The sequence below is a fragment of the Neophocaena asiaeorientalis genome, unplaced genomic scaffold (genome assembly GCF_003031525.2).
Source record: "Neophocaena asiaeorientalis asiaeorientalis breed wild unplaced genomic scaffold, Neophocaena_asiaeorientalis_V1.1 scaffold43, whole genome shotgun sequence".
NCBI classification, from domain to species: Eukaryota; Metazoa; Chordata; class Mammalia; order Artiodactyla; family Phocoenidae; genus Neophocaena; species Neophocaena asiaeorientalis.
The window spans coordinates 15,835,606-15,863,433 of NW_020173674.1; the positions used below are offsets into that span (position 1 = coordinate 15,835,606).

General features: G+C 39.2%; 1 protein-coding gene and 1 non-coding gene across 2 annotated transcripts in view; both read right to left on the reverse strand.

Annotated features, from left to right (window-relative positions):
• HSD17B12 (hydroxysteroid 17-beta dehydrogenase 12) overlaps nucleotides 1–27,828 on the reverse strand; it is a 107,868-nt gene that overhangs the window by 15,751 nt on the left and 64,289 nt on the right. The window contains exons 5-8 of the mRNA XM_024748556.1: nucleotides 24,711–24,775; nucleotides 23,820–23,864; nucleotides 8,261–8,295; nucleotides 889–970 (exon numbers count right to left, since the gene is read on the reverse strand). Of these exons, the coding sequence (XP_024604324.1) occupies nucleotides 889–970; nucleotides 8,261–8,295; nucleotides 23,820–23,864; nucleotides 24,711–24,775 (227 nt within the window). The remainder of the gene's footprint in view (nucleotides 1–888; nucleotides 971–8,260; nucleotides 8,296–23,819; nucleotides 23,865–24,710; nucleotides 24,776–27,828) is intronic.
• LOC112402539 (U6 spliceosomal RNA) lies at nucleotides 13,116–13,221 on the reverse strand. The gene has a single exon (XR_003003715.1). It is a non-coding gene; the product is annotated as a U6 spliceosomal RNA (small nuclear RNA).

Here is a 27,828-nt window from a genome sequence, read left to right on the forward strand (position 1 = left end):
GGGGGGGGGGGGCGGAGCCAGGCTTTTTCAAAATACAGTGTGTCGTCACTTTAAGTTTTTCCAGGGGACAAAGTGAAAAAGAGGGCAGGCGTTTTGCTCTTTTCCTTTCCTGTCATATTGCAAGTTCTTCTTGTGCATTTTATTTTGTTCATTTTCCCCTAAAAGCTTGTTTAATTTCAGCATCCCAATGGTCATTTTTATTTCAGAGATGTATCCTATGCTTCAACAACATATTTGAAAATGATGCTGTTGACCTGCAGGCAGTACAAAATGCATTCTAAATTACTGTCCTAGTAGTAACGTGAAGAGGTGAATGGTGATGTGGTATAAAATTATGGCATCTTACAGAGAGGTCTGGAAAATTCTTGTCTCACTTCAGAAGTGGCAATAAATATCTGTGAACTTTGAAGAATGTGGCAAAAACTCACACTCCCCCATCTATCTTGTGCATACTATGTATCTATGTGCTGACGAGCTGCGATCCTTCTAAGCTCTGTGGACATGGCACTTAAGCTGTATGCTGAGTCATTCATGAATCAAATCCCCATTCTTAGACTCATTTATGTTATGTTCTGATCAGCTGAGCTAACTGGCCCAGACCAGCTCCTTGTTGGGAAGTACAAATACCAATTTTAAAACCAGTAAACTACAGGGAGAAAAAAAGCATCTGCAGATCTGAGATCTTGGTGCCTCATTTGTAAAGTTGATACCAGTTAGTGTATCTCCAGCTCTGGCTCCTCTGAAACTAGTTTTGGTTATTTTCCTTTTCTTCTCCGTCCATTTGAAAACTGCTAAGGCTAGAACTTCAAGAAAGTTCCATGCCCATTTCTCAGACTGAAAAGTATTCGTTATTCTTATTCTGACACAATTTACTAAAAAATTGTTCACCTTAGTTGCAGAGTACAAGGTCAACAGTGGAACTGGGTACATGCCACTGGCAGAGGAGATGTTCAGAATTGCCCCTTTAGATCTAAAAAGGAAGATGCAAGTAAACAGAATGAAATCATATATACAATTGTTTATAAATTACAGATCTAGATATCTAATTATTTGAAACAGAATATCCTGGCTGTTTTTCTAACACACATCTCTCCTTGCCTTTCATCAGCACGTGACATGCTTGGTCAGTGAAAGAGGCATAACTCAATCAAATAAAAATAGCTCTTCTTTGCAATTAGCTCATTTCTCAGTCTTAGTAATCAGGGGCATGACCAGATTAGATCTTCAGTCTCCTCCAGTTGATTTCTATTCTCTGAGGTCTTCTCTGGCCATAGCACCAAGAATTCTTACTCTTAAAAACACTCTCATACTCCTTGTATGCCTTTAATTTGGCATATCACCACATACTATCCTGCTGTCATATTTAATCATTCTATGAGTATAAACATTCTTCTCCCTCAAAAAAACCATACGCTTCTAGACCTCAGAGCCCTTATCTTACACTTTTCCTCAGAATACTCTGCACGGTCCTGAGCATGTAACAGGTACTTACATGAATGAATGGTTATGTCCTGCTCTCAGGCACTAAATGTAGAGTTGACTCTAAAATCATGCGACTCTATAGTTCATCAAACCGTATTCTTTTGCCAAGAGGCAAAGCTCAATTTCTACTGTAACTTTTAGCGACTAATGAAAGTTCAAAGTCAGAAAGTTACCAGGAGTTACTCATTCTACAAATAAATGAAAATCAGTTTGAGGAAAGCAATGCTGTAAAAACATACAAGTTGTCAGCAGTCGTATATGGCTTGCGTAAAGTGTGAGGTTAGGGTTTTAGGAATTTTAGACAGAATTAACAGCCAGCTTTTCCCCCTCAAATCCATTCTTCTCAGGGGGTTGGTCCCCTTATTCAGCTACTGCAATCTGCCCCACCTGCGTCCTGCCCTCTAGATGAGGTTCCTTTCCTTCAATTTAGTTTCTCATTATTCTTGGTCTGAATTTACTTCCTAAGGCCTAATTTTTAAGTATTTTTAAAAAAGGACGATACAGACTCCTCTTATACAAAATAATAAAAGAAACATGACTAAATGGCATCTAAGTTATTTTAGACAGAAATCTGAAAAGAAATAATTCCCAAAGGTCACCCAGTCCATCTGCCAGCCTCTAGGCGAGATGCCACTTCAACCATCAAATGAAGTCTGGACCCTCCGCTTAATGAGTCACTGAAAACGAGCTGTTGTTTTTTGTTTCTGTTTTTGAACTGAAGTTCTTATTAGTAATAGTTATATACACTTTCCTAAGTGGCGAAATCCATTAACACGCTGGACATAGAAATCAAATCTCAAATTTTAAATTGTTATATTACGGTTTTGAAGAAAGTTGGAAATATTTAGTCAATGTATTAATTATACCATTCTTGTAGTTTTTGCTTGCCTCTCTCACACAGACAGAAAAGGCTTTTCTTTTTAAATTTTAAGAGAGTAAGAATGCCTATCAGGAGTTAGAACCCAATTACTCTAAGGTAAAAACTGGTGAATTAGCAATGAGTATCTAGTAATTTCATTTTATCTATATTTGTGAGACATTTCTTTGATTGAAATGGGTTAAAACCACCTTGGTTACTGAGACTTTTAATACACTATTAATTTATGATATTTAAAATATCTTTTTTTTTAATTTATTTATTTTGGCTGTGTTGGGTCTTCCTTGCTGTGCATGGGCTTTCTCTAATTGTGGTGACCGGGGGCTACTCTTCGTTGTGGTGCATGGGCTTCTCATTGTGGTGGCTTCTCTTGTTGCAGAGCACGGGCTCTAGGCCCACGGGCTTCAGTAGTTGTGGCACGTGGGCTCAGTAGTTGTGACTCGCAGGCTCTAGAGCACAGGCTCAGTAGTTGTGGCACATGGGCTTAGTTGCTCCGAGGCATGTGGGATCTTCCCGGACCAGGGCTCGAACCCATGTTCCCTGCATTGACAGGCAGATTCTTAACCACTGCGCCACCAGGGAAGTCCAGTAAAATATCTTTATCTTTTATAGGGTGTTAAAAATGTTCTCAAATTAGATCATGGTGATGATACACTCTGTGAATATACTAGAAACCATCAAATTATATGCTTTAAATAAGTAGATTTTATGATATGTGAAATATATCTCAATAAATCTATTAAAAAAGAGAAAGTGAAATATATTTATGATATACTGGAATGTGTCACCTTTAAGCTAAGGGCAGATCCCAATCAAGTAGAAGCTAAGAAAGCTATTGTATCTTCTGCAATACAATATGCCTTCTGAGAAGTAACCCCAAATCCTGACAAGTTGCACCCCATCCTGAGCCCCAAGCATCCTTGTAGGTTTAGGTATTGCTTTATTTTAATGTTTTCTCAAGTAACCAGGAATTGCTATGTCCTCACTCATTCACAGCAAGTGAAGAAAAGCCAATTTGAAGGAGTTGTAGAAGATGCTGTTTTTCACTGTAACCTATCACACTGCTGGTTTTATCAGCGGGATTATGGGCTGGATGATACTCAAATTGGCTGAGGTGGCTGCATGTGCCCTTGAACAAAAATCTTACATTCTTTATTTCCTTCCACACAAATGAAATACAATTTAAAAGTCTTCCAAAATTAAAGTTTAAATGTTATCAAAAACATTTTAAAAATTAAATCTTGACCTCACCAAAATTGATTCCTAAAACTTCACTCACCAAAGCAATGGTTTCAATACAGGAAAATTTATTTAAAGATAATAAAAACCTTGTTCCTGGTTGCAAAATTGATACAGACCAATAGTCAAATATGCTACAATTATGCAAGCATGTGCTTTGTTTACTCCTTGAGGCAAGTGAGATTTTTGTTTCTTAAATATTCTATCCTAATTTAAAATTTCTAGGGGGTAGAGTTAGTTTGAGTTAGTGAAAAGTCAGAATTGGAAGGTACTTTATTCAAAACACCACATTTGCACTCTAAAATGCATGAAAGCAAATCCAACACCAACAAAGTATAAAGCGAGAATGCACTAGATCTAAGTAAACACTAAAAGGATAGCATTTATCACTGCACCAAAATAACAGTAGAGAAAACACCCCTTTCACAAAAACACTGTGCTACGAAGAAGGTTTGTCTCCCAAAAACCTTCCCCCCCACACACACAACAGCATAAAAGTCTCTCTCCCTCTCTCCAAGGATAATGATATTCGACTTGGTTTTGTCTGAATCACAAATAACACACTTGTAGAGCTGTCTCAATCCCTGTACTGTATACAGTATCTATTCTTTACATAGAGATGGAGATGAACATTTGGGACCACGAGGCACAAAGGACTCGCCTTTAAAATCAACTACTTTGTCTAGCGCTAATCCCCCATCTAAGCAGAATTAGTGACGTCAAACCAGTTTCCATGGCACAGCCAGACTCATGACAACTCTGTTATATGAAGCAGAAGGACAAAATGGGCTGCGCGTAATTGCACACAGAAACAAACATAAAACCAAACCCTGGTTAATCTCTCATTTTCTGGGGACTTGGGGAACAACTCTAAGACTGGAAGGTACACTGAGAATATCTGCTGAAGTTCCGTAATGAAGACTCATGAGGCGCGTGTTTCAGCACATTTCTAGTTTGCTATGACAAATATCCAAATAAACAAGTCAAGCAATACTTTCTGTGATACAACATTCTTAATTCACCAGGTTGCTTACTTGCTAACAGCCACACGATGGTGTCTCAGGGGTGTAGGTTACTGAGGATCTACTAGAATTAAAATACTGCAGAAAACAAAGCAGAAACCACTGCAGATAAGGAAGCACCTTTTCATCCAAAATTATTCTCTTCAACGACTAGCCCTCCCACAAGCGAGACATTAAACACACAAAACCCTATAAAATTCAGTGCCTTATATTTATGGCCTCCTATGGCCTCTTTTCTTCCTCACGTGCCCCGCTATTCTATCAGACTGTTGTGGTATCCTTGTACACAGCTCTTACAAACATACTACTGTCATAGAGGGAACGACAGGTCTTCCGTGAAATAAGCCACTGATTTCTGCCTTCCTTGGGACCCTCTCATCACTGCTGCACACTGCAGGTGAGGGGGGGAAGACGGCGAGGTGTAAATGCTGCTGTGAAGCAATGCAACGCAGGGTCGGTCCTAACGTGGACTGCTTACTTGATACAGAGTGTGACTGCAGACAAGGGAGATTGTACAAAAGACTACATCCCAATTCTTCATATTTTCGCTTCTTATCAGGGAGCATGTAAGTGTGCTCTTGGAGGGTCATTACTTTTTTTTTTTTTAAGCTTAAACATAACACAGACATTGGTACAGACAGTTCTCTAACAGATTCTCAAAAAGACTGAGAAACATATCAAAACAGGGTTCCATGTCAGAAAAGAATCCTGGATCACGGAGGTCAGATATATAATTAGAACCAGCGATCCAAACACATTATACAAATATTGCTTTGTGGAAGAAAGTTTGCAAACATTTCCCACATGAAAGAGAACTGCCTGCCCTAAAACACCATAACATGTCATAATTCCACCTTAAGCAATACAGTATGAAAGGGGCTATTTTTAGCTTTTCCATGGTTGTTATGGCAACCACCTCCTGGCTCCAGCTGTACAAAATGTTTATAATTCCAGGGAAGTGGAAAGAGTAAGTTTCCTCTATAACGTAATTATGTACTTTTTACTTGTATGATAATAGTACCTTAGTTTGATTATAGAGACTTGTTTAGTGATAGTCAGCTGGCCCTAGCCTATAGTTCTAGAGAGTTTGGAAAATCGCATACATCAGAAGTAGAATCAGTGAAAGGGGAAAAAACCCACAACAACAAAGAACCCTGCTGTTCCTCAATGGAGATATGAAACCTACGTATGGTAACCAACCATAGTTATGCCATTTGGGGATGGTGTAAAGGGCAGGCTATAAACAAATCACTTGTAATATGTAAGAATGCTTTCAGGTGATCTGTGAACTCAGAGTCTTTCTTTCTTCTTGGGCACACAGCTAATGACATTTCTGGCCTCCCTTGCAGTTAGCTGTAGCCTGTGACTGAGTTCTAGACAATGGGATGAGGGCAGAAGTGAGGGACACCACTTTTAGGCCTGGCCCATGAAACCACCCATAAAATCATCCTTCCTCTCTCTTCCCTCATCTGCTGGCTGGATGCAGATGTTTCTGCAGAGAACCACAAGGCCCAAGAGAAGAGTGGACCACCTTCGCCCCAGATGGAAGGAACCTGAGATCCCTGGATGACTGGGTAGAGCAGAGCCCCGATCGCTGATCCACACCAGACTGCGATGTGAGGGGAAAATCAACCTTTAGAGTGTTAAGCCACTGAGATTCTGGGGTGGTCTGTTATAGCAGTTAGCCTGCCTTGACTAATATAACGAGTAACTCCTTTAACTCAAGCAGACATAGCTGTTCCTTCTCCTATCCAAAAGTACCGATTCATAAAACCCACTTAACATTTCTGACTAGTTCTTAGCAGGTGCCACAATCACCCCTGTGACATCAGTTTCAATACCTAGCCTACGATGGCTTTCCACCAGATCATTTCGCAACCCCCGTGTAAAATCAATTTGATTTCTTAAAGGCAAGGATCCAATTCATCTTCTGTGATAAACTTTACTCAGTGAATGCCTGTTGAAACAGATGGATCCTTTCCTTTGCATTCTTTGTCTTTATCTAAGGCTCCAGCTACAACTGTGATCGTGGCTGCTAGGTCTACAGAGAGAGGTGTGAACACCTTGTGTCTGTATCATTTACTAACTAATTATGTAGCCTCATGGCACTCAGTTTCTTTGGATCTCACTTTTTATGTCAAATGAGGGGGGGTTGGTCTCAATTAATTTTAAAGTACTGAAATTCTCTGACTCTTTGAATCTAATTTTTCCTGGTCATAACCAGTATCTCTTTTGATATGATTTTTACCAACACACTTAAAAATTCCTTTTACAGTACCTCTGTGGTATATAAATTTCTTCTTTAATGGATGGCATGTACTAACCTGAATTAATACTGTGTCACTTGCAGATATCCAAACTAGAATTAAGTTGATGACCCAAACTTCATCCCTCTTGAGTTCTACGCTGTCTGCCCTAATTCTCTGTAATCTTCTAGGATTCTGGTCTGGTTTGACCACCATCACTTCCATACCTGACACACTCAGGGGCACACTCCCACTGTAGCCATCAATAAGTAGTTTAAAGGTTTTAAAGGGGAATTTTACTAAAATAAAGCAATTAAAATATACAAAACCACATGTAAAATGCATTACAAAGAAAGAGCCTTGCTACAAAGTAGCTGCAAAACAAAATGGATTCCTAACTTCAGTGTCCTCATTTGTAGGATGGTGGGAGGCTATCGGAGTTAAATGAGCAAACATATATCAAGTTCTCATCCAACACCTGGCACATAACATGGAAGCAATAAACATGAGCTGTAAACCCTGCCTAAAGCTGGTCATGGAGGTTTCTTCACAGAAGTAGGGTCCCTGGGTCTCCCCTTTGCAAAGCTGTGACTCCTTTGGATCTCTTCCAAACTCAAAGCTATTTTGCAGAGGAAGGATGACTGTGAAGCCCGAAATTTAGCAAATGACCAAGCAAGCCCAGCTCTTTGCAACAGGTTTTCTTGGAAAGCTTAGCCATCACTCAGGCTTCTCTAAGGGAGGAACAGAGCTTAATTACCATCTGACACTTCACACTATTTCAAATGTAAGGACTTAGCAACACATTTCTCAATACAAATGAAGACATCTAGTATATCCTAGTGGAACCCCACTCAAACTGGAACACAGCTGGGGCTAGAGGACACAGCCTCTTCCTCCAAGGGCAAGGGTGGGGGCTGACATCTTATAATCACTTTCTAACATGCCCAAGTCCCTCATACATCCACTCTCCCAGTAAGAACAGAAAACACCAGAGGATGGATGGGGTCTTGCTGCATGCAAGTCCACTGATTTGGGCTCTGAGAGCATAAAGCTTTAGGAAGGTATTCCCGGGAATATCCTAGCAACTCCATCGCCCCCTCAGAACAGCAGGCAATTGAGTTAGTGATGGTGACTCAAGCAGACTTTTTAATCCTGATGTAAAGGAACCACACAACCCTGGAGAGGGAAATAAAAAGGGAATGGAGTGGAAAAGGCCTCCACCACCAGATGACTCATGCTCCACCGTTTGACTCGCCTGGCACATTACTCTGTCACTAAGACATGGAGGAGAGGCTCATTAGTCACTTTAATGAATTTTTCAAAGTAAGGATTCTCCCCTATAAATAACCATGAGCTCTGTTGCTCTAGTGTTTGTGTGTGAGCTTATGACTCACCTTTCTACCATGCCAGGCAGTACCAACCACGTCATCTGCAAAAGAGACAAACAAAACATCAGTGAGGATGCAGGCTACAGAGAGAGTGGAGAGAACTCACCCACACAAACAGGGAGGGAATCATGAAACCACTCGCCACTTCTACAGACAGCAGTTATTTGATATACTCTGTATAATTTGCCGGCGGCAAGCGTGCTAAAAAGGAATCAGATGAAATTACTGGAGATAATACTGTAAATATTTTCAGTGAACTTGGCTAAAATTAGTCTTGCCTGAAATGTAACAGTGACATGCAGATCTTCAAACAATTAAGGCTTTATGGTGAAATCTATGTCTCCCAAAATACATTCTCAGAAAAGGACATATGTTATCACAAGAAATATCCTGCCTACCAAACTTACTCAAGCTTTTTAATCTCAAGAGATAAAATAACCTTTTCCTATCAAAAATGCCTTTAGAAGAATGCCATAAAGTGACATGTTGGCAGGTATTAGGTCTATCTTCACATTTATTTCTCTTGTTGCTCAAGCTAACTGTGAGTAAAATGCATCCTTAAAGAAAGTTGAAGTTATCTGTCATCTCAAATAACCAACAATGAAAACAAGGACACCAGCATTTTGATTTTTTTATTTTTATTTTTGGCCACACTGCAAGGCATGCAGGATCTTAGTTCCCAGACTAGGGATAGAACCCACACCCCCTGCAGTGGAAGCATGGAGTCTTAACCACTGGACTGCCAGAAAATTCCATGGACACCCACATTCTTAAAGGACTTCATAGTTGTTGACTACATACATATACTATGACGAGAGAAAGTACTTTTAAACTCTGTTTTAAGATATTATTAACTAAGAAAAGTTAAGACATCCACTGGCTTAGTCAAGGCCACGTCATAGTTAAGTACTGAGGTTGGAGTATGAACTCTGGACTCCAGAATATCATCAGTTCTCTAAGAAACAAATGCTGTTTTGTTACAGAAAAGTTTGCATGCATGCCAACCATAGGAATTTTAAGCTTTCTATCTTGAATAATGTCTTAATTAAAACAGCACTCTGACGAGCAGCGGATTTTTTTCCTAGAAATATTTTGAAGAAAGGAAATGCATCCAGACTTGACCAACGTAGAATCTGCTCTGGAGTACTCCCAACCCAGATATCAACCTTGGGGCCATTGCGTACACTTCTCCAGGAAGAACACGAATTCAAACTGACACTGCGTCATAAAAGGTAGACTAACACACCACCAACTTCTAAACAGACAAAGTGGTGTCTTCAAAGCCTAGGGGAATCATTTCAACAGAAGTATCTAGATTTGGTCAAATCTTCCAGATTAAAAAAGGAGAGACCCTAAGAAAGAGTTTGGCCTGAAGCGTCCCCTATCTCCCTCCTACATATACATATAAGTATGCACTTACATATAAGTCTGCGCTTGCGTTTTTTGGGTTTCTTTTGTTTGTTTTTGCCTGCGCCGCACTGCATGCGGGATCTTAGGTCCCCAACCAGGGATGGAACCCATGCCCCCTGCAGTGGAAGCGCAAAGTCTTAAGCACTGGACCGCCAGGGAAGTCCCTCTATGCTTCTCATATTAAACTCATCTTCATAGAAGGATGGGGCAAAGAATGCCAAGTGTCTCTCAACATTCATTCTTTCCTTAATATAACAATTGAATTTTCAGTTGGATATGCCGGCCATAAAAACTGTATTTTCTGCATTCTCTCTCACAGGGCATGTGGCCCTATAACTACGTTCTATCTGATAAGATGACAAGTAATACATGCAATTTCTTGGTCAGGCCCTTAAAGGAGGAAAAAAATACATGTCCTCCTCTGTGCCTGTTCCTCCTCTTGATGGCTAGAAAGTAGATGTGATGGAAGGAGCTAAAGCAGCCATCCTAGACCCCAAGGTGAAAGCCATGTGCTAATGGTGGCAGAGCTGTGAGATAAAAAGAGGCAGGATCTCTAATGATTGTGGAGCTCTTATGCCAAACATTGCTTACCCACCTAGCCTTTTATCTAACAGAGAAATAAATTTCTATTTTATTTAAGCCATTACTAAACCTCTGCTACAGCAGCCAAACCAATATTCTAACTGACATAATTGACCTTGTGAGTTGTTAAAGACCAACCAGTGTTAACATTTTATGACTTAAAAGAGAAACAATCCCCAAAGCAAACTCAATCAGAAATTCTGCTGACAGCCCAAATGGCTTCAATATTTTATAGTTTGTTAAAACACGACCCTATTTCTTCGCTCTTCTAGGTCTGCTTGACTCACGTCAGAATGTGCCCACTCACCCTCAGACCAAACGGTATGCAACTGGGCTTCCCTGGTGGCACAGTGGTTAAGAATCCACCTGCCAATTCAGGGGACACAGGTTCAAGCCCTGGTCCAGGAAGATCCCGCAAGCCACGGAGCAACTAAACCTGTGCGCCACAACTACTGAAGCCCGCGTACCTAGAGCCCGTGCTCTGTAACAAGAAGCCTGTGCACTGCAACTAGAGAAAGCCTGCGCACAGTACTGAAGACCCAACACAGCCAGAAAAAAAAAAAAAGAAAGAAACCCCCCAAACTGTATGGAACCAAGTCAAAGAAAAAGCTGAGTTCAAAGTTTATCCTTTCAACACAGTCAGCTCTTCTCTTTTCAGATTAAATAACAACTCTTCAAATCGGCTTACATGTTTCCTAAGATTTATGTTTTTATAGGAGTATAGGAATCACTCCACATGTAGCAATAGCTGCTGAATGTTTAAGGCAATGTGGTATGTAGTCAGGCCAAAGAGCTAATCCTAGCCCTTCCACTTCCTAGCCATGTGACCTCGAGTTTGTTTCTTACCCTCCTCTGCAGTCCTTATGTATTAAATGAAGAAGGCATCTACATCACAGCTTATTATATTCTGAATTTCATATAAGGTGATGAACATAACGGACCTAGCACAGAGTGCACCACGGAGTAAGCCCCTGAAAGGAAATTAAGTCCCTTATTGCCAGCGTGCACTCTTTTTTCAGGACACAGCACCACTAAGTATGTAGGCCTCCCTTAAGTATGTTGTGCCCAACACAGTTTAGAGCCAAAAACAGTGACACATTTTGAGGTCCTCCAATTCAACTCACCACACAGAAATTTTTGGACGGTTCCAGCAATTTTTTAAAGTGCCTCAATTGGGAGCTTCTTAGGGTAAAAGAATTGTTCTAAAATTAGAGTGCCATGATGATTGCAAGATTGTGTAAATTTACTAAAAACCATTCAACTGTACACTTAAAATGGATGAATTTTAGAGTATATAAACTATCCCTCGATAAAGTTTTTAAAAAAAATCTCAATAAGCATATGGACAAGAATTAAAGAACTGGAATCACAAAATACATTTGATGTTACTTTATCAGACACAGGAAATAAAACAGCTCTCAAAATGCTCTATGCATTATCAACTCATGGCCTGGAACAATGCGAAGTAATAAACAGGCATTCTTCCATTCAGTAGAAGACATGTTAGTTAACTTGAATCAGGGTTGGGTGACGGGGGCTCACGACTGAGCAGGAGAACAGATATTTATATAAATAAATCATTACATGACAATGCTATGACTGGGACAATAGGAGTAAGGACAGAGGGCACCAACGCTTAGGAGAGGGACTAGTTACGACCGGGGAAACAGGTAGAGCTTCACAGATTACGGTTCAGTTAAGTTCTGAAAGAATAAATAAGAGTTCACTAGGCAGAAAAAAAATTCTAATCAAGGGAATAGAATGCAAATAGCTGCAGGAAATTACAATATGCTATAGAATTAACGCATTTAAAAAAAGTTTTTGTTGAATGGATGAAATATACAAAGAAGTAAAAATATGTGCATCCTATCATGCAATGTGCATATCATACTACGTCACAGACAGCTTCCCACGCTAGTATTACAAGCAGGTGTACATCAGGCACGGTAACAGCTGTGGAGGATTTTCTTTGTAAGGATAGATTATACGCATTCTTAGCCGTATCTGAAAACATTTTTTTATTTAGTACATTTCATCAGGGGACCATAATGCTTAGCTAATGTATTATAAAGAGGTCCCCAAGCATTTTGTGAAAAGAAGCTATTATGCAGTTCCCCGAAGTCCGGAGATCACTAGAAACAGGATGAGGAAGGAGAAGACTGATAATAAAAATGTTCTCACCTAGGAGTAGGCGTGTGTGTGTGTGTGTGTGTGTGTGTGCGCGTGCACAAGCGCATTTGCAGTAAGGAAATGAGACTTGTTAAGTGCAGAGTAGATAAGTAGAGTTGACAGGGGTAGCCACTAACTGTTCAGCTTTCCTACACAAAAGGAGAGAAGGGATGGGATTTGTAGACACTGATCAATCTGGAGAACTACCAGGAAAGTCTACAAGATCTGCTGATGGATTCCTTTATTCTGACCAGGGATCTCAGTACCATTTGAATATTTAATAATCAGTCGTGCAGAGTTTTAAAGTTCAACTCAGGTTTTTCCCCAAGATATACAATTACACATTAAATATTATGTACACATACATACAGTCCAATAAGAAATATCACCTTAAGCTGGGATATTAAGGGAATACAAATGCACACATTGGGAGCTATTTTTTCCTTACACTGTACATGTCATATATTAAATGTCTCCTTTCTGAATGGCAAAGATTATACAGGAAATGATCAGAGACGAAATAAAACCCCATAAGATATAATCTGACTTACAAAATTATATCAACAGCATGCTAAACATTAAATCAGTCTTGATGGTCATCAATGTGTGGACATCTTCAAAATATAGTCTTTTTTCTCCCCATCTCACTGAGATATAATTGACATATAACTTTTTATTAGTTTAAGGTATACAACATAATGATATATATAAACACCTCACAAATCTGCATGTCATCCTTGTACAGGGCCATGCTGATCTTCTCTGTATCATTCCAATTCTAGTATATGTGCTGCTGAAGCGAGCACTAAAATATATTCTTTATACAGGTGAATTAAAACTCAAGAAGTTTTAATAACTTAACCCAAAGGAAGAAGCAGTGTTTTCAGTACCTGGCTATTAAAGGGCCAGAAGTACTTGTTGGAATGCTCAATGACCAAATGATTCATCAGCAAAAGCAGAAATCCAGTCATGAAAAAGTTATATTCTTTTGCACTGTTCATTGGTTTCTCCTCTTAAATTGTGACTCTACATTATTTTTCCTTGCCATAAAATAGACCATCTTCTCGGATCTATCAAGTGTAACAACACTGAAAAGCCTAAGAAGAGTTAACCTGAAATCTGCCGGCTTTTATAAAATTGATTAATGCCTTTATTTATACTTAAATTATCTTTCCTTCTACTCAGAATATACGTCATAATAAATTCAATTTCAAGCCTTCTTTATCTGGCTATGTGTATACAAGTAACTCAGTATTCTGTGTTTAAGTAGAGAGGCTTCACTACATTAACATCAAATTAAATTCTTTTTATTTATTTTTTTGCGGTACGTGGGCCTCTCACTGTTGTGGCCTCTCCCGTTGCGGAGCACAGGCTCCGGACGCGCAGGCTCAGCGGCCATGGCTCATGGGCCCAGCCGCTCCGCGGCATGTGGAATCTTCCCAGACCGGGGCACGAACCCGTGTCCCCTGCATCGGTAGGCTGACTCTCAACCACTGCAACACCAGGGAAGCCCCTAAATTCTCTTTAACATCAAGTTTTACAAAGGATATTTAAATTAAGCTATTAGTATCCTCATTTTACTTTATATGCATCAATTGGTATCTTGATATCTGGTTATTCATACCATACACCAAGTGTTTCTGTGAAATCTCACTATCTATCTGAACTCCATCTCACAGCCTATAGGCTGTTTCTGGAGTTAACTCAATATGCTCATTTTAGGCCATCTGTAGGTGATAATTGCTGTACTAGGAAAATGTTTGTTCCTCTTAAGATACCGCTAAAATAAGGTTACCATAACTTGTAAGTTCAGTGGTTGAGAATATTAGAAAACTAGTAGTAAACATGACTTCTTGTTTTCTTCTATGTTGAGGCTGTTTCCAAAAGTATACAGCGAACAATTTAAATTTAATTCTTTCCTAAAAAGTAGATAAACGTCCTCTAATAGTACCTCTACAACAATGGGAGCTTTAAATTCTTGCAGAAGAAAAAGAACAAATGTTTCCTCTCTATGTATACTTTTTATGACGGTTTCAACAATCCTTACCACAAAAAAGTCCTAGATGTCTAAAATCAAAGGGAGAAAGGTCACTATATGTTATCTCATACCAAGATATCACATCACTTTGTATGCAAGCCGGCCAGAGTATACACATATACAAAGATAAATGAGTCTTCACCAACAATAGCTCAATTTACAATTCCTCTTAGAGACACCACATATTCTACTCAAGAGTGAAATATCTACTGGTATTTATTGCCACAACTACGTATATCCTGGCTGGGAAATAAATAAGAGTCTGATTTACTTCATACAAAATCAAAATCAGTATTATTAGATCATTCAGTTGAGATAAGCTGACTCAAAAATGCATTGGCTTGATGAATTGGGAGATTGGGATTGACCTATATACACTAATATGTATAAAATGGATAACTAATAAGAACCTGCTGTATAAAAAAATAAATAAAAGTTTTTTTAAAATGCATTGGCTGGCCTAGAAAAATCCTTGCAGACATTATACTAAAATGTATCCATTGTAGTATTCTGGAATATTTATCATATTTTTGGCAACTGCTTGCATTGCTTTTGTAATTAGAAGAGCACCCACAATCAGTGTCATTTCTAAAAGAAATTAACATGAATAAACTTTTTTTCTTTTCATTTCTTTGGCATCAGTAATCAAGAGTTTGTAGAAGGAAACTTATTTTATACTCAAAAGCCAATCCGAGTTTCCCACTTTTTAGTTTGGTATGAAAACTGATAACACAAGCAAATTATGCAATTATTTCACAAGCAAATAATTTCTTTTTACAAGCAAATTATTTTTAAGATTAATTTTATTTAAGATTTATTTTTTCAAATATTATAGGTGTACAATTGCCCAAAACAATGTAAGTATAATCTAAACTTTGATAGTTATTACAAAAAAAGTAAAATTTTATGAGGAATATATATATATTTTTTTAATATCATGTAACCTGTGGTGTTTGGTCATATTTTGGAGAGAACAGTATGGAGAAAACACTACTGTATAGTGTTCAAAAAGGTAACTAAAAACCCAAGTGAAAAGATTAAAATTCAAGATACTTTAGTAAAATAAGAAAACAAATACTGACACCTGTATCACCATTATATATAAATAGGAAGTGTAACAACTTGCTGTAGAATCTGGGCAAAGCCCCAGGAATCCAGGCTATTAGTACAAATAATTAGGACACCACAAATAGCCATTTTGTCCACTTCTGCCCTGCCCTCTACCCCAGAGAAACCTGCTTGGAGTAAACAGGATCTGAATTCAAGCAACTGAAAAATGAACCCACACAAATTAGAAGGAAACAGATGCAAGTGCCTTAAGCAAATTTTCAACTGGAATCATTAGCAGTAATTTTAAAATCACAGTATAATAGCGAAAAGAATTACGTAAAGTAACAACGATGTTACACTATGCCTGTTTTGGAGAAATGAGGTGGTAACTCCACTGAAGTCACACTAGAATGACACAGCACACATTTCCTTTGACAAACGGTATAATTTGAGCTCTGTGGTACCAAGAATACAACTTAATTGAAATTCTTAGAATCTCACCTGTATGGCTAACAGAATACTTACTGCACAGGGGGTGAAAAGCTTAATAAGATAAAGTTTTTAGAGTGCTTTGAGATCTCTGAGCATTGTTTGGTTTTCTTCTCTATTAATGTTTAGGTCTTTGTGGAAGTTGTGAGCCCTCCTTGCCATTTCCCCTCACCCCATATTACTTAACCTGAAATTCAGCCCCACGCCACAAAAAACTTTTCCTTTTAAAATAAATTCTGGTTTGATTTTGTTAAAATAATTAACAAAAGAAAAAGAACTTTCCAGAACAGAGAACTGAATGCCAATTAATTATAATGAAACTAAAGCCATAATTTATAAACTCTAAACAAAAAGAACAAACATACCATCACATACTGGTTTTCTAAGTTTAGCATTTTATAATATGCTAAGAGTTTCTATTACTTACGTTTTCCCCAAATAAGCTAACTTCTCCAAAAGTGACAGATTTAGGTAGGAGAAAATAATTCCTAAAGTTCTCAAAGAGATTTTTAGATTTTCACCCATTTATAAGGCACTTCTCCTATAAACTAGCTTTACTTGGAGCTGGAAAGGACCTTAGAACCAATCTCCAGCTACTCCCTCATTTTTTAAGATGAAAACTATGGAAAGAGTGGTTGTCATGTAGTTTGGCAAACCCATCATTTTGTGGTTGTGCCTGAAGCAGCCCATTCCTATGAGACTCTAAGGGCTAAATGTGCCCCCAAATTTGGAAATTTTTAAGAGCTTAATGATAGCTGCTTTCAAGTGGATTAAAAGACTCTAGATATTAACTTGGAATGTCTTCATTCTGAAAAGCCTTGGGTGGGGGCAATGGTGAGGGTCATATTCTCCTTCCTACAGTTTATAAATTTCCTACTGTTGTTAACTTGAATTCTTGGGGCAGAGTCGGGGGTATAAATTCTTAGCATAATCCCTAAATTAAATACAACGAGACTGCTGAACAGAGATTCTTCTGATGGATTTCCAAATTAATACAGGGCTCCCCCTACTGGTCACATGCCAGTGGCAAATCCATGTAAGAAAAAGTAAACAAGCGCTTCTCCTGTGCTTTTTCATCCATCTGTCCATCCATCCAAACATTGATTATTATTGTCTATCCCACGGGCAGGGCATAGCATTATGGCTAAGTGACGTATAATGAATACATAGTGGTATTATGAGAAAAAAACTGACTTTTCAAAGGCATGCAAAGGGCCTCATACTCCAAGTGATTTGATTTCAGATAATCATAGGGATGGAAGAGATTGATTTAGTCAAAGCCATTCAAATTCTTCAACTCAACCAAGCAAGCAATGATTCAGTTTGAGCAGATTGAACACTTGGAGTTACTGAACAGGGGAACAGGTACTCCAATGTCTAAAAGGTCCAGGTGGGTAACATAAATGAGTGCATAAGTCAGACTAGTGGGGACTGTGGTAATCTGGAGAGTGCAGGCCTAACTACTCAGCATGCCCGGCTGTTACTCAGCTCTAATCACTTGTTGCCATGCAGCAGTTCAGGTCTATGTTACCCTAGTCTTAGATTTTTCCCAAGAGAAGCTAGAAATTTGGGTGTGAAATGTCCCAATATGAAAACACAGCTGGAGCCAACCAAAATATGTTGGTAGGCACATCCAGCCCAGAGACAACTGATTTGCAACCTCTGGCCTAGAATCAGAAGGGAACTCACCTTTTATCACTGGGGATAAAAAGTGAGCTGATTTGCAAAATACTTAGGAGGCTGAACTAACTAGCCTTGATCAGATGTGTGTGTGCATACATGTGCCTGCGTGTGATGTCACGTGTCCCTTCTCCATGCTAAACATCTCTAGTTCTTTCAACCACTCCTACTAAGACATGGTTTCAAGTTTCCACTTTGGCTGATTATCTGATGAAGGAAAAACTAAATTCTGATCCCCTGCTTAATACTCCTCCTCCCCATTCCCAACTAAAACAAACAAAACTCAGTGGTACTTCACTGTAAGTGGAAGTTGTTAATAAATTTTTCCTTGGGTCACACCTCCACCCACCTCCTTCTCTGCTCTAAGAAAGGTAATAAAGAAGGTTGGGACATCCCCTCTATTTGTCAGAATGATGGTCTGGAAATCTCCTAAGGGATCCATGTGTAGGAAGGGCCACTCTGCTCTAAGAAAGGTAATAAAGAAGGTTGGGACATCCCCTCTATTTGTCAGAATGATGGTCTGGAAATCTCCTAAGGGATCCATGTGTAGGAAGGGCCACTCTGCTCTAAGAAAGGTAATAAAGAAGGTTGGGACATCCCCTCTATTTGTCAGAATGATGGTCTGGAAATCTCCTAAGGGATCCATGTGTAGGAAGGGCCACTCCCTATCGTACGCTGTATTCACCAAGCCCAGTTGCAGCTTCAGGGCCCAGTACCTTCAGAAGACTTAGGTAAACTGTGGGAAGTGCAGGTAATATGGTTTGGGCCATGTTCATTTGAAAAGGAGTGTAGAGTCTATGGGGTCTTGAGGTCCTAAAACTGTCTGTCATTAAAGCAATCAAAGATAGTCAGGCCTAGAGAAGGAAGGCAACACCGAATGTGGCAGATGTTAAAACAAGTGATCTCAAAACAGTAACAAACAATGCAAAGAAGATCTGCTTCAGAACCTGTTTTTGGATTGGTGCTCAGTGTGCTACCTGTTTGAAAGTGGACTTGTATATACCTGTCTCTGGAGTTGTGGCACGTTCCCCATTTTCCATGATTTCTCTAATAATAACCAATAGCAATACAACAATTTCATTTGCAAACTCTCCATATTCTGAGATGGAAACCCCTTCCAGGCATAAAACTGAAACTACTGTAGAAGGGTGTAGCTCAATAACTGGAGAGTTAATTATCTCTAAACTCCGGGCTTCCCTGGTGGCGCAGTGGTTGAGAGTCTGCCTGCCAATGCAGGGAACACAGGTTCGAGCCCTGGTATGGGAGGATCCCACATGCCGCGGAGCAACTAGGCCCGTGAGCCACAACTACTGAGCCTGCACGTCTGGAGCTTGTGCTCCGTAACAAGAGAGCCCGCGACAGTAAGAGGCCCGCGCACCGCGAAGAAGAGTGGCCCCCGCTTGCTGCAACTAGAGAAAGCCCTCGCACAGAAACGAAGACCCAACACAGCCAAAAATAAATAAATAAATGAATAAATTTTAAAAAATTATCTCTAAACTCCATCACTTCTGGTCTGAAGGTCATTGTTCCTGAGGCGAAATAAGCCTTACCTTAGATTTTAGTCACAGAACATCTGAAATCACAAGGAAAAAAGCCCTGGCTAGGAGGACCTTTCTTCCAATTGAAGGCTGATCTACCTGCCATATCAGTCACCTATGTAGAATTTCCACACCACTGCTCTCCTCACCTTGGCACGTTCCTGCTCTGCAGGGAATAAGAACAAGACTAAATTTAACCCTGAAGGTATTAAGAGCAAAACTGTAAAGCAAGCAACAAGGCTTCTAAATACCCCTTGCGTTACCTCAACTAACCTGGTAAAGGGAAAGCCCAGTTAAGCAGTCACTGAGAGAGAAGAAAGGAATAATCCTATATCATTGGATAAGATGAAAAGTGAAATAATCAGATGGAACTGGGGAGACAAAGGCCTGGGAGAGCTAATCTGGACTCTTTAATTGAACATCAGGGGTCTACAGTCACAACTACTCTTGTTAATATTTCTTCCTCAATATTCTGGGGACCACTCATCGCCACTTCATCTGCTGATGACCTGTAATTCCCTCGGTCAGGATATTTCACTTCTGTAATTCCTCTACTGGAATGGGGGACTGATACGATTTTTATCATCTGACCTATTGATACAGGATGGGAACACATGGACCAAGCACTAATCCTGGACCTGAAGGAAGGTCAAGCCAGGTCATTCAGTACTCACGAGGCAGCACAGGCTTCCAACCAGATGCTGGGCCCTACCCAGGAAATATCTCCAAACCCAAGGTCACAAGGGCAAGCTGACTTTTCCAATCTTTCCTGGCACACTTCTCAGGATGGTCAGCCCCTATCATGTGGTTTGGTGAGGAGAAACAACTTGGACCAATATTGATGGTGAGAAGAGGTTGTTCTCTTTCTCATATAAGCCTTTTTCGATACATTTATTAAGGCATTAGGCTGCAGACATCCATGCCCTGGTTCCCCACGTATCCAGCCACCAGAAAACCTTGTAAGATTCTAGAGCCAGACTAATTTTCATCTTTTAAGTTACCCCAGGGCTCCAAACAGCCACTGATACTGAAAATGTAGCCCTGGCCCTGCAACATAACACAGTCAACTAAAGGACAACAGGCACAATTCACCAAAATATACTATAGGGCAAATCACAGCAGCACGAAAGAACACTAAAACTGGGAGCGATAGACACAGAACTCCATCAAGGTGAATGCCCCTTCTCAGTACAAGATCAACACACATACCATAAAATACACATTGTCAGGCCACGCTGCCACTAGAACTGTCTTTCTAAAATGTACACCAGATCACACCTTGTTTCTACTTTAAGGCTCTCTGCCCTCTTGAGCACAGCACTCAAGGACCTGCACAATCATGTCCTAATCTACTTTTCTGGCCACTGCACACCACTCACCTCCCGCTGTTTGATCAAACCATATCCACACCTGAACGATCACTAGTCCACCGTGTTACAGAGACGGTAATGACCCGGATCCTGCCTATAGTAGAGTGAAGACTAATTGGCTGTCCTCCAGATGTTACTAATTCCATGATGAATAAATCAAGAATTTTGAATTGTTTTTCCACTAAAAGTGCCTATCACAAAGGGACAGGAAAATGCATATCTACATGAAAGATAAATTAAAGGATGACTATTTGGCTTAACGAAAAAGTGTTTTAAATAGCAAACCCCCTTAGTGCTTTGTAAATGGGATGTGACTTGCAAAAAGAGGTTCACGTATAAAAATTTTAAGCATATATCCAGCCCTTCTGCTGGTGATACTTCCCATCAGTATGGCTCACAATATGATAGGGCATGATGTTTAATAAGTTGGCATTTGTCTCTGACTCATTTCGTGGGAAAAAGTATCCATGCCCATGGGAAAAAAAGAAAGTGGAAGAGGAAGAATAAAGAGGTGGGAGAAGCATTTTATAATTTGTCAAGATACTAGGACTGGTGCATCATTATTATTTCATCGTTACTTCAAAGAAAACTGAGAGATCCTCTCCAGTGCTGTGGGACTGGTGGTGCTTCATCCACATCTCCCGCCACTGTACTACTCACCTTTAAGCAGGGCCATGAGGTGACCACCACCAGCACACGCGGATCTGTGCTCAGACGCTGCGTGAAGGATGCGGTGTGTGACTGCAGAGCACAGCAAGCTGACGGGTTCTCACAGATCAAGGTCAGGACCTTGGCCTTTTAGCACTATATTCTGTAGACTGCCAGCCCAAAATGCATGTTTTGGGAGACAGAGGAAGCCAGGGTTTTAGAGTGTAAGGGTATACAAACACAGAAGTACTGACAAGCAGGAGATCTCAGGTGAAGATACTAATGTATCTAGAGTAAAAACTTTGCACAGTTTATCTGATAGAGGAATTAAAATTATCAGGAGACTAATTTGGAGCTAGCATTAACAATGCTATAGGATGGACCTAGAGTCTGACATACACAGTGAAGTAAGTTCAGAAAGAGAAAAACAAATACCAGACGCTAACGCACATATATGGAATCTAAAAAACGGTACTGATGAACCTAGTGGCAGGCCAGGAATAAAGACACAGATGTAGAGAACAGACTTGAAGACACAGCAGGGGAAGGGGAAGCTGGCACAAAGTGATAGAGTAGCACTGACATATATACACAACTAAATGTAAAATAGATAGCTAGTGGGAAGCAGCTGCATGGCACAGGGAGATCAGCTCAGTGCTTTGTGACCACCTAGAGGGGTGGCATAGGGAGGGTGGGAGGGAGGCTCAAGAGGGAGGGGATATGGGGATATAGGTATACATACAGCTGATTCACTTTGTTGTACAGCAGAAACCAAACACAACATTGTAAAGCAATTATACTCCAATAAAGATATTTTTTAAAACCCCACAGTTCTATAAAATACGATTTAAACACTGGAAAATATTTTTCATGATTAACTCATTACAATATATTATGAAACACATGTACATAATAAAACACTCATTATTTTTTAACTCTCATTATTTTTAAGCATTTGGCCAAATGTATTAGAAAAGATTATTAAAACAATAGTACAAATCAGTCATTTCAAAAGGCAAAACCATAAACAAACTATAGACTAGAAGTGATATTAATTTTGATCCAAAAATTTGCTTGCTATGGGAGTTCCCTGGTGGTCCAGTGGTAAAGAATCTGCCTTCCAATGCAGCGGATGCGTGTTCGATCTCTGGTCTGAGAACTAAGATCCCACGGGCCCCGGGGCAACTAAGCCTGAGTGCCACAACAAGAGAGCTGGCAGGCTGCAAACTACAGAACCCGTGTGCTCTGGAACCTGTGAGCCACAGCTAGAGAGGAGCCTGCGTGCTGCAACAAAGAGCCCACACGCCGCTACAGAAAGATCCCACATGCCAAAACGAAGACCCGATGCAGCCAAAAAAAATAAGAATTTGCTTGCTAAAAAAGTAACAGTTGCACATGTTTACTAAAAATCTTTATCACCTCTGAGTTTAACAAAGTAATAGAAACATTTTTTAGAGGCTTTAGTATGATCTGGGCACTATTCTAAAGAGGTTTACACATACTACCTTGTTTAATTCCCCAAACAACTCTGTGAGGTAACGAGAATTATCATCCTCAATTTATAGATGAAAAACTGAAGTACAGAGGGTAATTCACTCAAGGCCATATAACTAGTAAATGATGGAGTTATTTAATTAACTTGAAACCACATACAGATTACTGAAGAACGATTACATTTACATAGTATGCCAAGGGAAATACCTTTAAAACTATACAGATACATGCACATTAACCACATGTATTGCTTTGCTTTGTTTTTTTTAATTTGTTTTTGCTTTGTTTTTTTTAATTTCTTTATTTTTTGGGTGCATTGGGTTTTTGTTGCTGGACGCAGGCTTTCTCTAGTTGCGGCGAGCGGGGTCTACTCTTCGTTGCGGTGTGTGGGCTTCTCATTTCGGTGGCTTCTCTTGTTGCAGTGCACGGGCTCTAGGCGCGCGGCCTTTAGTAGTTGTGGCACGTGGGCTCAGTAGTTGTGGCTCGTGGGCTCTAGAGCGCAGGCTCAGTAGTTGTGGCACACGGGCAAGATGCTCATACTTCCTAGCTATTCGTCCTTTTATCATATATTAGCTGTGGTGTCTTTTGTTGGCATATACGAGTGACATGGCTATAATGAATGCCTAGCAACTAGAAATGAGAGTAGTTTTCATGTGTGGCTAATAAAAACCACTCTCATTACCCTATGGTCCCACACTCCCCATACAATGCTTTCCACAACCTTTAGCTCATCACCTTAAGTAGACCACAGGGGATATGGAATGGAAACAATTTATCAGTGATGAATTATACGTAGATGAAAACTTTGTAAAACAATCTATCTTCAGCCTAAGTTAGTTTGTATAGTCCCAGGGCCTACTACGGTGCTTGCGTATAGGAGGCATTTAATAAATGTTCATTTGTTAAAAAGTAAAACTATACAGACACCTGTTTGGCATTTAGTTCTATTTCTTGAAGACACGAGGAAATAGATTGCTTTCATCTGGAATACGTACTTACATCAAAACAAGAGCTGACTGAAGTGAACAAACTGATTCAGTGTTTTTAAATAGAAAGAAAACAAAAGAAGATGACATATTTATAAAGAAGCTGCTTACCTTGCAAACAGAAAGAACATTAACATTTATCAGTTTCTTGATGGTCTGCAAAAGAAATATTGATAATTTTATATAGATTTGATCATGGAAGTAACCATATTAGATACATATGTAAGTGATCCAGAGATGCAATGAAAGTTTCCCCAGATACAATAAAGAACCTGGAAAATGAGAGGAGTTGGGGCAAAGAGGCAGATTTTATTTTACTCTGTGTTATAGTACTTTTCTACCAAATGCAGCAATTCATACTAATATACAAAATTCAAGGTATATGTACAAGTGAAATGTGCAAGCAAAAAGACATACTAAACCTAAAATAAATATGCAGTTTCCTCTCTGCTAACATGGAAAGGAGAAATTATTGAATCTAAGATTTTCATAATTTTTTTAAATTTACATATTCCTTCAATGATATGCTTTTCTAGTTTTTATTAAAGAATTATACATGCATCAAGGATATAGCTTTCATTTTGGTAGAGCTAGTTTATCTGAATCAACCATACTGCTTTATATTGATATTAACACATTTATGGTTTTTAAATTGATGTTTAGAATCCTGATACTTAAACAGAGCTGTTTTGATATAATAAAAGTGATAATAAAAAACTGGAGCTATTATTGAAGCTGGCCCTGTACAAATGAGGTGATAAATATTTTCTCATTCAATCCTTCTAACATCTCTGTAAAGCTGCCTATTTTACAGACAGGAGAATGGAGACTAAGTATGGTTGGGTCATTCCCCAGGTAACTCAGGTAGAGTAGAAGGACCAGGGTGTGAACCTCGGCCGTTAGTTGGACTCTAGTGCTCAGAGCCTGAACGTTATACCATATTGTCTCACACACACCTACGTGCATTCTTTTGTTGACCATAATCTATAAAGAACGACTTACACTGTCCAAGTCAGGAACATCCAAAAAGTATTCCGGATACTCATATGACATTCCCACATTGTTCACTGAAATAAGACAAGACCATTAGCTGGCTAAAATATACATTTTAGAGATTTACTGAAAAAAAAAAGAGATTAAAGATATCAAGACTAAGATGATACATACAATTACATAAAATGCTGTTTATATCTAGAATGACCTGTCCAAAATCTACCTGTAGGGACAGTTCAAATGTTTCCTCCTTCATTAAGCCTTTCTATACCCAACCCCTGGCAAAAGGACTTTTTATTTGCCTCTCAATTTCCCTAGCCCCTTGAAGTATGTGTGTATTCTGCCTCTGTAATACAATTATTTGTAGATATTGCTTAACCCCTCTCTAGATCTTCAATTTTCATAGTGTAATAGAAAGAGTGGAAAGTACTATTATGTAGGAGACCGGAAACTTGAGTTCTACTTATAACTGTTTCAGAAAATGTATGAATTGGGGTAAGTCACGCATGATACACATCTCAGTTTCTTTACCTCTTAAATGAGAGCTCATTTAATCATTCAACAAAATTTACCATTCATCTATGTGCAAGACGTGTCAGGAACTAGAAAAACCATAAAGAAAAAGGCAGTTTCTGGCATCATGGAGCAAACTATCCAGTTGGAAGAGAAAGGCACTAAACAAAAAGGATTAAAACAATTATTTCATTGCAAAGTACAGAGTGCTATGGGAGCCTGTCCCAGACCTCATCTGGGATACGCGGGAAGGCTTAAAGTTCACAGCGGTTAAATAACTTGCGCAAGGTCATAGAGCAACGTAAGGCTAGAATTCAAAATCAGGAAATTTGACTTCAGAGGCTAGGCTCTTAACCACTACTTTAAAGCCATCCTGTGCCTTGATTCAGTATTCAGTTCAGAAAAAACTGTGAGTAATAATTGGATAATAAACAAATCTGACAGCAATGTTTAATAAAACTGTAGAGCATCAGAAAGGAAAGGTTTCAGTCGCAAAAAGATAATGAAATTCCGGTCGTTCTGCTCAAGCTTATAAGGAATTGGGCCTGATAAACCTGATAGTAGTAATAGTAACTTTTTCAATAGGCTAACAAAATTAGCAGTTCAAAGCAATAAGAGTTCTATATTTAGCAGTAAGCCAGTCACTTCAGGCTGAGTCTCCAGATTTTACTGGTACAATTCGGTCAGGATGGCTTGAACAAGATCACTGAAACCTGTCTGAAAAGTCTGTAGGCAAAGGACAGTATCAAAGCAAACTGTATTTAATTCAGATTCTTGCCCATCTGAATAGGGATGGTATCTAAACAAAAAAATAATAGCAGGTTCAAATCCATTTTTATTTTTATTTTATTCAAAAGGTTCTCCACCCACAAGCGGTCTAGGAATCAATCCTATAAAAGATCTGTTAACAATTAAGCCAAAACTAGTTGAAGGTGAGGGTTTATGTTCATTCAACTTTGTCTTAACCATCTACAGAATTTTAAAGGATGAATATCTTATTTACAATGTTACTAAGAGAAACAGCAACAACCAAAATATCTGTTAAAACACTATCCATAAACAAAACATTCTTTACAAAGTCAGTTTAAGATGACAGACTCCTCAAGGAGAGGTTTTTGCCAAATTGTAACATTCTTCATGATTTCAAGAAAATGCTGTCGGGGACTTCTCTGGTGGTCCAGTGGCTAAGACTCCACACTCCCAAATCAGGGGGCCCGGGTTCGATCCCTGGTCAGGTAACTAGATCCCACATGCCGCAACTAAAAGATCCTGCATGCCGCAACTAAAAGATCCCACGTGCCACAACTAAGACTCAGCGCAGCCAAATAAACAAATAAATATTATTTTTAAAATAAAATAAAGAAAATGCTGTCACATACAGCAAACTCCATCTCTTTTCACTCTCCTGTATCTAGAAAACTTTCTATCTTCAGATCTCTTTCTAGCCCATGGAAATACTAATGCTCTATTTCAAAACTGTAAAGAAAATTGAATAGTGTAATTATAAATATTTAAAGTCCAGATATGGATTAAAGAAAAATATCCAGGAACTTTGTAAGCAGCACAGTTAACTCTGCAATCTTTGCAACTTCTGTTACAAGGCCAAAGTCAAGGTAAAGAAGCCCACACATAACTAAGCGAGCAAGGAAGTGTTACTCTGGGTAAGGCTGTATTTACAACAGAAAATCTTCAGATCTGTCTCTGCTAATCGAGCAAAGGAAAGCCATCAAAGCTATCTACTCATACAGTGAAAACATGACCATCTATATTTAACACGACTCTAAAAGAAAACACAGTCAACACTGAGAACGTTAACCCAAAGAAATAAACAGCATCATGTATAAGGGTTATACTTTTATAACCAAAATTACACACAGAAAAGAAAAACGTGTTAAAGCTGGAACAGATCTTTCAGAGCAATGAGCCTGACTTTATGAAGGGAAGTACACGTCAAGGTCACACTGGCAAGTTGTCCTTTACTAGGGACTAGGACTCTTAAATCCCTTCCTGCTTTATTAGCTGCCGCACATTTTGCTAGTGGAATATACGCTACCCATATTGTCTTCACAATAAGTAATCACTTCAGGGTGCTATTATTTAAGAGTTAAAGGAAAACAACTGTTGCTCTCAAACAGTTATTTCCATAAATTGCACAATAATGTGAATCTTTTGGAAAAGGCAAACTCATTGCAATTTTATTTTGAGACATTAGGTGGCAGCAACAGCCAAACAGCAGGCGGAAAGCTTTCAGGGACTTGGAAAAGGAAGAAAACAGGCTTTGGGTAGGAGGGAAGGATGGAAATATTTCCATTATAATTTAATCTCATTTAGAATGGGTGCATGCAATGCCATCTTCTTATATTAGAGGGTTCACTATAGGATTCACCAAACCAAACAATGCCACAAGTTGTTCCAACATTTTTCAGATAGTTGAAAATCCCTCTTAAATGGTAGCATTTTAAATTGGCATTAAATATCTGTTCACTAGTGAGTTTTCTTGAATACTTCAAGTGAGGCACCAGAGACAGATTGAACATTTTCTGTTCAATGACCTGAAAAAGCCTTTTAACTCGTGTAACACACCATGTCTTTCAGAAAACGAGGTATGTCCATA